At 32.5% G+C, this 12,959-nt stretch overlaps 1 protein-coding gene across 1 annotated transcript in view; it reads left to right on the forward strand.

The window, feature by feature from the left end:
* LOC111027491 (zinc finger MYM-type protein 1-like) overlaps positions 1-1,699 on the forward strand; it is a gene marked incomplete at its 5' end in the record, with an annotated part of 9,071 nt that extends 7,372 nt beyond the window's left edge. Inside the window, 5 exons of the mRNA XM_022305882.1 lie at positions 66-297; positions 358-479; positions 561-835; positions 983-1,121; positions 1,197-1,699. Coding sequence (XP_022161574.1) covers positions 66-297; positions 358-479; positions 561-835; positions 983-1,121; positions 1,197-1,699 — 1,271 coding nt within the window. The remainder of the gene's footprint in view (positions 1-65; positions 298-357; positions 480-560; positions 836-982; positions 1,122-1,196) is intronic.
* Positions 1,700-12,959: the final 11,260 nt, after the last annotated feature.

Raw genomic sequence — 12,959 nt, forward strand, 5'->3', positions numbered from 1 at the left:
AATTGGTATTCGGGGGCATAATGAACAAGACCATAGTTTGTTAAATAACAGAGGGAATTTTATAGAATTATTGCATATGAGGGCCAAAGATAATGACATAATTAAACAATATTTTATTGACAAAGAAAGAAGATTTCGTTATATCCATCCAGAATTTCAAAACATTTTTTTATCGTTAATGGCTAAGAATGTTCAACAAAGTTTAATATCCAATATAAAAGAAGCAGGTATATACAGCATATTGGTTGATGAGACACAGGACATCAGCAGGCATGAACAAGTATCCATTTGTGTTAGGTATGTCACAGAAAGTTTTGAACCAACTGAAGTTTTTCTGGGTTTTTTTAAAACTCATAGAACCAATGCTGAATCTCTGGTAGCTTTGATAAAAGAAGTTTTAAAAAATAATGACTTGAACATTCAAAATATCAGAGGTCAGTGTTATGATGGTGCTGCTTCTATGCGTGGATCTTATACCGGTGTACAAGCTAGAATTAAAAATGAAAATCCACATGCAATATATGTACATTGCTATGCGCATATTTTAAATTTATGTTTAGTCGATTTAACTAAACAAGTTAAACAAATAAGAAATATGTTTGGTGTTTTGAATACATTACATAATTTTATTGGCGCGTCATCAAAAAGATTTTCCATTTTTGAATCAATGAGAGCAACATGTTCAGATAGTAAAGGACCAAAAACATTAAAATCATTATCTGATACTCGATGGAATTGCCGAATAGAAGCTATTAAAGCAGTGTTTGAAAATTTATCAGCGTTATTTCATTCACTACACAAAATTGCAGATGATGATACTTTTGCAGGTCCTGAAGCTAGTTCCTTACTTAAATCAATTGAAACCTTTGATTTTATTTTTTGTCTAAATTTACTAAAATTTGTTTTTAATGAAACTAATATTTTATCAAAATACCTTCAAACGCCATCAATTAATTATTCATCGGTGCGTTTGATGGCACAGCAAACAATTAACACATTTAAAGATAGTCGAACTCAAGATAAATTTAATAGTTTATGGATAGAAACCCAAGATATTGTTGAGAAGTATGACTTAGAAGAAGCAAAATTACCCAGAGAAAGAAAAATTCCTTTGAAAATAGGTGGAGGAAGGTCTCAACAAAATTCAATAAATGTAAAGGATTATTATTTAATAAATATTTTTTATGTTGTTTTAGATATAATTATAGCCGATATAGAAGAAAGATTTAAAGAAAATAACTTAACTCTTTTAAATGCTATGAATGATGTATTAACTAGTGATTTACCAGATGTTGCTTCATATAATCTATTAAGTAATACATATGATATTAATAATTCTGAATTACAGAGTGAAGTTAATATATTAAATAGAATGTTTAAACAGTCACAAAATGATATGAAAGAAACCGCACTTAACTGTCGAATATCTTATATTCTATCCAACAATATTCAAGTTGGATTCCCATTGTATGTGCAAATTTTAAAATTATTTTTAACATTACCTACAAATACAGCAACATGTGAAAGAAGTTTTTCTACTTTAAAACGTATAAAAACCTATCTCAGATCTACTACTGGCCAAGATCGCTTAAATAGCTTAGCAATACTCTATATACACAGAAACCAAGAAGTTGACAAGGATAAAGTTATAAAAGAATTTGATGCCACCGAAAATGGACGTCGCATGATTCTTCACTAAATTAAAAAAACAATTGAACTTGTATATAAAATTGTGTATTTTAAAAATTAAAAATTGATGAATTAAAATAAATAAATGTTTTAACTAAAAAATAATAAATAAATTCAATGTGGAGGGGTTGAGGGGTTGATAAAGCTAATTAGCCATCTATTATGGGTTTTCCAATGTTGCTACCCTATGGTTTTATTCCAAATGACGCCCCTGAGAGTAAGAATAGGTAAATGATATAATTTTACTTGCTAACTTTATAGTTTATACTGTTTATTAATGTTGACGTAAGAGGAAATGATATTTTAGACATCCACATGAATAATACGCATTATATAATAGAACAAATCGAATTTATTACGATACAAAGATATTAATATATTATGTATACAAACGTAGATAGTAGATACGTCAAACTTAGCTATCATTAATCGAAAAATTAATTATTATAGTTGTTTATTTTTGATATTCGAGCATCGATAATATTTATTCATAAATTTTACATTTTATACATTATTTAGTTTTAGCACAATGGTTGAATGGTTCGTACAACAAAATAGATATGTGTATACTGTATACGGGTATTGACGAGTTTATACAGAGACCAATAGGCCGTATTGGAGTATACAAATATTACAAATACTCATTAATACTGTGCAGTGTGCAGCCGCCAGGGCGCTTGCCAGTATTATAATATACGCTTATATACTAAATTTATTAATTATTATTTTTATCACATGATTAATATTATTTTATTCGGGGTGTCTTATTACGATTTAAATTGTAGTTTGCACATTATTATTCATAAACTGTTATTTAGGGTGACCATTATATTTATTGTTTTTGCGTTTCTGCAGGTTGCCATAATATTATTATACTTATTACTAGGCAGTGTTTAGAAAGAACGTCGTTCATGAACGCACGTTCACGCGTTCACGTTCATAAATAGTGAACGATACGTGAACGTCACTCGTATTTTTAAAATAGAACTTGAACGTGAACGACGTTTATATTTTTAATGAACTTGGTCGATTATTAAGACGTTTAATTAATTTACCATTTAATAAATATATTTTTAAAATATTTTAATCAATCATATTATAATAATATTTTCCATTATAGTTCCTATGATATATATAAACGCGTTCATTTTTTGAATGAACGTGAACGTGAACGCGTTCGTTTGAAAAAAACAGGAACGTGAACGCGAACGAGTTCCTTTTTTAAGTACTGAACGTGAACGTGAACGAATTCATTTTTTTAGTGAACGTTCCGAACACTGTTACTAGGTACGCGCTCAAAGTGTCATGTTAAGCATAGTTTGTGCGTAGTTATTATATAATAATTATTATTGTTCCCTAGTGCTAGTCTACATTTATACCAATGACGTCAGTCACTCGGTGGGCCCCGTTAAATGGCCAACACAATAAAATAATAATTTTTGAATAATGTCACTATACCACCTTATTTATTAGGGAGACAGTTTTTATTAGAAATTGCCAATGAAAATAGTTTCACATGTTTGCAGTGAAAATATCTTGTTAATTATTGTACGGTTGATGGCGATTACAAAAATCATACTAATTATACACGTTAATGTAGGTATGTACCAAGCATAAAGTAAGTACTTATAGTACGGCCAGCGAAAAGTGAGCCGTGACTGTTATGTTCCTAGTGGTGTATTTAAGCTTAATCGCATATAATTGTGGAAGCCCTGATGACATTCGGCCTCCCGGAGCATTAGTATCGCGGCTCACTTTTTGCTGGCCGTACTATAGTACTTACAATAGCTCAATAGGTTGTAAGCAGTTGGCCAATATAAGTATAAAGTTTTAGAACTGATTAAGATATTGTTTTGAAGATAATTGAGTGTTATAAATTATATTGATTACTGATATTATTTAAAAAATAAAATATTTTATTTTTTGAACGATTCTCAAGAAAAGTACCTATATTACACACTACACACAAACATCTATCATATCTAACAATTTTAAACAAATTTATTCTTATAAGTTTATTTATGTCAAAGTTTTGTACATTGTTGCATCGCGACACCCTAGTTGATAACCTCTGTGATAATAGATTATAATATTACCGACAGAATTTCTCCTGTTAAGTGTTTGTTAACTTTAACCTTACATTGTATTAACGACCCTATTACCCTAATAATATTGATAATAAAAACTAACCATGCATAGTATCCACATTTTTAATTTCCTCCATTGCAGCCATGCATAAATAATTATCATCTCAAACAGGTCCAAAATCACTCAATTGCACATTCAATGACCTAGCTGGTACATCACTTGAGGAGCTATTTCAATCACGTTTGGCATGGGATAAACAGAGGGAATACGTTTATAATCAAGAATTATAAAATGTGATAAATCGGAATTTATTCCAAAGAATTTCTCTGTGAGAAATTTCAGTTATACATATTTAATTTAACTGTATGTCTTTGCTTGTTATGATGATTCATTCTTATTCTGAAGCTTAAACATCAAGGTTTTCGTATTTCTATTGTAGAACAGTCAATAACTATTCTTATGATTTGCAAGGATTCAAAACTCTTCGGCATATTTGTTGTGTTTTTATCTTTGGCTTAGGTATTTCTGACTCTTAAATAACTGTTAAATGTATTGTTATACTTATACTCCTTCATGTTTCATGACAAATATCTGCATATTTCAGGAGAAATAATTTAAAATAAGATCGAGATCACGATGAAACTGATGTAAGTAACATTTACTAAAGAAGATGGTAAAATAATTGTAATTTAATTAATGTAAAACAGTAATTTGGTATATAGTTCCTAATAATAACAACAGTGATAGTATTTTGTATAAAAAAATATACACAAAAAAAAAATGAATATAAAACAACAATGGGTAGGTACCTATAAAGTTGTCAGATAAATAATAGAAACTTAAAACATTTCAAAATTAAATAAAATATATAAATTAATAAATTTGATTAGGAATATTTTGTAGTTTTGTATTTCATGTAGGTTATCTGTATGTAAATATAAAGTAAGTTTTAAGTACTATCTTCAATGGCAATATATAAATAATAAGCAAGAAAATATAAACTTTTTCGTTGAATTTTGACACCAAAAATAGCTTTCTTGATGAATACTTACACATATCAATGGTTTTTCATGTATTTTATTTAATTATTATATTATTGTATTAATACATTTTAAGTCTTGAGAATATTTTTAAAAAAAACATTTATTTACATAAATATACAACTATTGAATATTAATGAGCTTTTGTAATTGCAAAAAAACATGAGCTGATTTGATATGATTTTATTGGCTATCAATTTTTAACATTTTGATTAATTGTATACAATTGTTTACCTACTTTATCAATTTGCGCATATAGATGGTTTGTCAAATGTGTTGATGTGCTTATACACTGGTCGGTTTTAATTATACACCTGAATAAATATATGATAAATTATTTGATTAAGAATGTTTTAAACCTCTGGCATGAACATAAAATTCTGTAAGTTTAAATTGTCAAGTATGAATGTGTTAGATAAATCTTGGAAAACTGAATAGGCATAACAGCCTGGAAGTCCAATATTGTTTAACTTGTATGTATGGCCACTGGGAGGCATGGTGTCCTGCAAGCTTGAATGACAAATATAGATTTGAATCATAATGATTTATAAGACTAGCTTTTAATGGCTACAGCTAAGAAATTCAATTATAGCCAGTGTTGAAAACTATAATTAGGATATTAATACCTACCTACATATATATGTGTAAAGTGATGTATAATTTCAGATACACATATATGTGTAAGCAAAAATATAACATGTTATTATAAAAATGTATAATAAACACATTACAATATGTTATAGTTAAAGCGAATAACTTTTGTAGTTAAAGCTCTTGCTATTGCTCGAAAGAAAAAAACCATGAGAAAAAAATTACCTTTATTATTTTCAAGACTTACATTTTGTAAAAGGTCAATTTTATTTAGTGTTAAAAGAAATTACTGTTACAAGAAATCAATTTTTGAAATTTCAATTGAACCATTTTATGTATACCTATTTATACTTAAGTTAATATTGTAATTTGCAGACATAAAAATTAATACACATCATAAGCATTTAATTTTTTTTGAAAAGAATTTTGTATCTTAAATACTGATATTATTGCTCAAATGAGTGTATCAAAAACAATAACTTAATTTTTAAATTTTATTCATATACATATAACCAAACATCACAAATAAATATTAACTATGTAACTATGTAATCAGAGTTTTTATATTATGTACTCTTTTCTAAAAGACACAATGTGGTAACCCTACTCTAAATTCAATTTCTCCAATCATACTGCAATGATCAAAACTAATGATTTAGAAATTCATAAAAAAATTTTCTTTTTACACCTAAGATTTAAAAAATTAATAGAAAATTCTTTACCTACCGGAACGTTAAATTAAATTTTTATGAGCGTTTGAAGTTTACATTTTTACAACATTGGATATTCACTCGATTTCTCTTGTAGCAATTTTCTTATTTTGTTGTAATTCAAAAACGAATTACTGTAGACACTTGAAATTTACACCAAATGTTTTATCAATTCATATAGTTGATTAAATTTTCAAAATATGCTGACTTGTTTTAGGCTGTTGGCGGAGATTTCCATTTTTTTTTCTATAAACGTCAATAAAATTGTATTGGTTTTGTCAAAAAGCATGACAATTGAATACAAGACTCTTGATAACTTGTTACATTAGCAGTTAAACAATTTCAAAAATACATAAGTACGATTTTTTTTTATAAACAATTAAAGTTCAAATTTTGACAATATTTATCAAGTTTAAAATTGAAAATGATTTTGTAGTTAAATATGTATAAAAAGCTCAAATTTTATAGGTAAGGATTGAAAATTGAAAACAAGGTTTAGCAGTTTTTTCCATAACTAATAAATCTAAAAATATATAAATACAGTTATTTTTTACAGACATTTTAAGTTCAAATTTGGACAAAATTGCATATTAACACAGAAAATAATGGTTATCATTTTGTTGTAATTCGGTTCCAGAACAGCCCAATTTTACTTATTATATTTGATATTTGTCTAGGATCACTATTTCATGATAATTTAAGAATAATATTTATCAACTTACCGTCTACCATATTAATAATAAGTAATAACAATATAAAATATCCTAGGGTTAGGTAGAAATATTAATATTTTTCCAGCATCACTGACAATTTTACATTTTGATACATTGTAATTGTCAACAATCTCTTTAGATCCCACACAGCACAGTTATATTTATTTAATGTTTATTTAACATTTAATGTTAACCAAGAATATTTAATAAACATGAAATATTGATTTAGTATATGTTTTTTTAGGTTTATTAAACACTGTATAAACATTAGTTGAACAGAAAAAAAAATGTTTATATTTGATTTAAAAAATAATATTTTATGAACATTGACTACTAATGTTGATTAAATGTTTATAACTTATGTCAAAAAATGTTAAGCAAACCTTTGTAATAGGTTAATTATTGTCTTTTAATATATTTATTAAACCTTGATATTGCAATGCAAAAAATTGAAAATGGAAATATTTTGGAAATATGATTTATTATTTAATTTATTCATCAAATTGCATTTTGCGCAAATTGCGTTCATCATTTATATTACATTGGCGCCCAACTACAAGGCTCGAGAAAAGAAGCAATTCTACTTCAACCACGAGATTAAAAAATTAAGAAAAACTACTACATCGTTTTGAAAAAAAAAGAAACTACATCTTTAAAAATGCCGCCGAAAAAAAATGTCACGGAAGAAGCATTCCATGCATTTAAATGCGAAGTCGAAAGAAATAGCCGTTACCTAGTCGAACAGCTGTTAGAAAAAATCAACAAACTTGAAAATGAAAATATTACCAAAATCAATGAAATCGAAGAAAAATGTAGACAAATCGAAAGTCAATACAAAATTGAAATCGAAAAAATCAATGAAAATCACCACAGAGACTTACAACATTTGGTACAACAAAATGAAGACAATATCCAGAATCTAAGAAAAATATTTATTAACAAAAAACAAAATACGCAGGTTGTGAACAACGATCAAAAAAATTCAAACATCGAAATATCCAAACCACTGTTCTTTGCGAACAGCAAGGACCTACACCCTATAGAATTCCTACAAAGCTTAGAAGAATATTTCAAAGTCAAGCAAATGAACAGGGAAGAAAGACTAATAATTATTCGTGACTGTCTGAAGAGCGCCGCTAGTAATTGGTATTCGACAATAAAATTTCAGATAAGAGAATATGCCGATTTTAGAAATGCATTTATTGACGAATTTTGGTCAAGACAGATCCAAATTCAAACATGGAGCAGCTGTCTTGACACTAAACAAATACCAGACAATATCACATATAGAGAACATTTTTCACAATGGGCATCAAAACTGCGTCACTTACAAGTTCCAGAACTGTCAGAGGAGGAAATTGTGAGTAACATAGCGAATCACTACCCGGGCTACCTACGCGCAATACTAGTATCTCTCCAGGACAAATCAATCATCAACGCCATGAAGGTACTAGGTGCGGAAGAGAGTCGTCGAGAAAAACAAGTGTCGTCAACAGCGGAAAACAACTCGGCACGAACCCACCACAATCAACATAATAGTGATCAAAACAATCAAAACAACACCTGGAGTCACCGTGTACCACAGAATGATTGGAGTCACCGAACACAACAACAACGGAACAACAGTCAGCCGCGGAACAATCGGTGGAACAACAGGGATGAACAACAATCACAGCAACCACAGCGATCACGTGACACGAATCAACAAATAAATCAGGTCACCACCGTTGAGGTCAGCAATGAAGATAGTGACACTTCACATGCTATCAATAAAATACAGAATACAGAGGAGTCATTCAGCCCATACATTCAGTGTATGATCGAAGGGGAGGAGATAGAATTATTAGTCGACACCGGAGCCACTATTAGTGTACTTACAAAAGAAGTCGTCGACATAATCGTCAACAAGGACCCAACCATCCCACAACTACCCATCAGTGGAGTACGTATAAGCAATGCAGTTGGCAAGCAGATATGTAAAATCTCAAAACAATTATTTTGCAAATGCCAATTCAACGAAGCCGTCATTCACGCCAACTTCATACAAGTGGAGGGACTTAACGAAAAGGGAATTATTGGAGCGGATATACTCAATCAACACGACGCTCAAATAAATTTCAGTAACCATACTATACAGTTCAAAATAAATAACATATTGTATTCTGTACCTTTTTCAAAGAAACGGCACAAGCCAAGGTCACTGAATGACAGTATACGGGAAATCACTTTGACAGATCATGACGAACAGACCAACACAGTCGACATCAGTCATGACGAACAACAACAGTTCAATGAAATCATGAGGAAATATCAACACATTTTTTCCGACAGCCCAGGAAAAATCAAAGACTTTGAATGCCAAATCCGAATCACGCCGGGTGAACCAATATACCAAAAACCATATCCAATCCCGATATCAAAAGCTATCAAAATTGACCAAGAAATCCAACGAATGTTAGATTTGGGAATAATCGAACACTCAAGCTCGCCGTGGTCCTCACCTATGGTAGGAGTCGAAAAAAAGAACGGAGATGTCAGAATATGTCTGGATGCCAGAAAAATAAACACCAGAATAATACCTGACAGAGAGAGACCTATGAACATGGACGACATCATGAACAGGTTCCAAGGGGTCAAATACCTCAGCACAATTGACTTAACCGCTGGTTATTGGCAATGTTCACTGAGGAGGGATTGCCGAGAAGTCACAGCATTTCTATACAAGGGACGAAATTATCAGTACAAAGTGCTACCGTTTGGGCTGGTCAACTCCGTAGCCGAGTTCCAAAAAATGCTCGATCGCATTTTGGGTCCCGAAATATTACAATTCGTAGCGATATACGTGGACGACCTACATATAACCTCGACCAGTTTCGCTGAACATTTAAAACACTTAGAAGCTATATTTCAAAAATTTGCAAAATATAACGTGAAAATCAACATCAAAAAGTCACATTTTCTAAGGAAAAAGTTAACGTTTCTAGGTCATGTGATATCTGAGAAGGGAGTCACTATGGATCCAGAAAAAGTGCAGACCATACAAAACTTTCAGCCTCCTCAGAACAAAAAACAAGTCCAAGCATTTCTCGGATTCATTAATTTCTATAGGAAATATATCAGAGATCTATCCAAGAACACAACAGTCCTCAGTGCTTTGACAAAAAAGGGTGTCTCGTGGAAATGGAACGTCCCACAACAACAAGCGTTTGATGAAATAAAGCTACAGTTTCTTGAAGACATCATCATACAATATCCTGATTTTGCAAGAGAGTTCTATATCAGTACGGATGCATCCAGCACACACCTGGGAGCCGAGTTGTTTCAAATAAACAAAGAGGGGCAACACCAAACATTGAGTTTTATCAGCCGCACTCTCAATTCAGCAGAACGAAATTATGGGACCACCGAATTGGAACTACTGGCCATAGTATTCGCCTGTAAAAAGTTCAGAAACTACATATTAGGGCACGAGACACATTTACTCACCGACCACCAAGCCCTCGCCTTCCTCAACAGCTGTCAGTTGCTCAATTCCAGATTGATCAGGTGGACACTTAAACTACAAGAGTAACACCTAACCATTCAACACATTCCGGGAAAAGAGAACGTGGGAGCCGACACACTCACCAGATATCCACAATCACCGAATGAACAACTGGGCAAGGATCAAATTCAAATAACCATCAACAAACTGACTCTAACGAACTATAGTGAAGAACTAATGAGTCAATTCGATCGTCTCCAAGAACTTCAACGAGGGGACAACAAACTACAGAAGATTTTTCAACAAATTGCTAGTAAGAAAAATCCACATTTTTTCATATTTAAAGATTTATTATTTACCAAAAATGAACACGGACGTTACATGGTCATGATCCCAAGCATCATGAACCAAGCGATCATACGAGAAACTCACGAGAGATATGGTCACATGGGAACATCTAAAGTATACCAAATGCTGAAAACACAATACAAGATGATCAACATGTACCGCACCATCAAAAAAATAGTCAAAGCCTGTGACATTTGTCAAAAATCCAAGTGTGACAACCAGACGGCCAGGGGACCGATGCGCAGCATCTTGCCCGAGAAACCTCTACAACTGGTATCTCTCGACCTCATGGGACCTCTACCAAGGGGACAGAGAGACGCCCGATACATCCTTGCAATACTAGATGTCTTTTCTAAATACATACGACTATATCCTATCAAAAAAGCAACAGCTGAAACAATACTACAAAAAATTATTAATGACTATATTCCAAACATTGGACATATAGAACAATTATTGACAGACAATGGGACCCAATTCCATAGAAAAAAATGGATCAAACAAACAAAAGCATTAGGAATTCATGTTCGGCGTACCACGACTTATCACCCGGAGGGCAATCCAGTCGAACGGGCTAACCGAGAGATAGACCGCATGCTACGAACATATTGTCATGCCAAACATACCAACTGGGTGAGGTGGATCCCAAACATTGAATATTGGATTAACCATTCACACCACCAATCAACGGGATATACACCGTATCAAGTTATGTACGGACAAGAACCAAACATCCGAATCACATCCAAGATACAATTTCCAGACTACGACGATGCCATCAACGATGAACCAGTTATCGAAATCGTACGGAAAAAGCTGAGATCTAAAGCAGAGTCAAGAAATAAAAACAAAGATCAACTAAAGAAATTCAGACATTACCAAGTTGGACAACAAGTCTTGATGAAAGAACACAAGTTATCATCGGCTGAGGATAATGAAATACATAAGTTTTTCCTGTTATACAAAGGGCCCTACACCATCATAGCAATCGACAAAAACAATACAGTGATGCTGGAAGACCAGTATGAACGAGCCATCAGGTGTAATATGAGTAATATTAAACCATACCACACCATGGTTCCTACGAAGGACAAAGTTTTGTGTGTTCCTCCTGATCCTGGAATAGCCAGTGATCAACCTTCTCATCCTTCTTCTCATCCCAATTAAAATAACTAACCTTATCAATGACCATGATGTATTCACTTCCTTTAGGCCAAATCATTAAAAATCATGGACATTGATCAATTAGTAGAAGAACGAGTGTTGGAACTGTTCGGGCCTGAAACAAGCGAACTAGACGAAGATTATCAAACAGCTATAACACTCCAACGCGTTCAACTCCTGCCTCTATCAACAATCGACACCACAAACCAATTAAAGGCCCAGGCAAAATACGACCGCGAAGCCGCCGCCAAACTGACTAAATACTCATTGGAGCCAACTTTCAACATGCCAAGCACAATCCGAGCCATACCTATAAACAATAATGAAAAGGGGAACGCCGATCCGGAAACAACGCAATCATCATCGAACAACGAAGATCCAGGCACCTCACAAGACACCCAGACTATTCTACAAGCCAAAATGAGCAACAATAGTAAACGCAAGGCTCAATACAAGGAGAACAGGAGGATGGCCAGGCAACAAAAACGCCAGCGACATCAAGCCGCCCACTCTACAACTAAGTAAAAAGACTTCAGATAAAAGTAAAATAATATATATATATTTCAAAATTCAAAATCAATGTCTCGTCACGGATAATTTTTATTCGTAACTTTTCGATCACCATATCAAAATTTCAATCCAAAATCAGCAAAACAGAAAAAGTAACCAATAAAAAAGGGGACTATGTAACGAGACAGAATCTACCCACAATTTAATGTTCGCTAAATACAGATAACATACAAAATCAACAGCGCGCATAGCGATGAATTCGCGAAATAAGTCTGTCGGCCGCCGAGCACCACAGCGCCGCCGTCCGACAACGATGTAGCTAAAATGAGACGTTCAAATAACAATGCATGAAAGATTCAATAGATGGCGTATACGTACCACCACACTTCGCCCCGGTACATATTTAGGGTAATTATACCTAAATAAAATCATTAATATACACCCCGTCAATGTGTGACACTAAAGAGGCCATCAGAAATGCGCCTTGTCATACCTAGAATACCTCAACACTCCGTGAAACCACGGAAAAGTACGCAAAACTTATACACAAAAGTATCGTTGTTATTCACGGCGGTCACTGAGACAGTCAGCAAATAGACCCCGTGAATAGCACCAAAATCAT

The sequence above is a fragment of the Myzus persicae genome, unplaced genomic scaffold (assembly GCF_001856785.1).
Source record: "Myzus persicae strain clone G006 unplaced genomic scaffold, MPER_G0061.0, whole genome shotgun sequence".
Lineage (NCBI taxonomy): Eukaryota > Metazoa > Arthropoda > Insecta > Hemiptera > Aphididae > Myzus > Myzus persicae.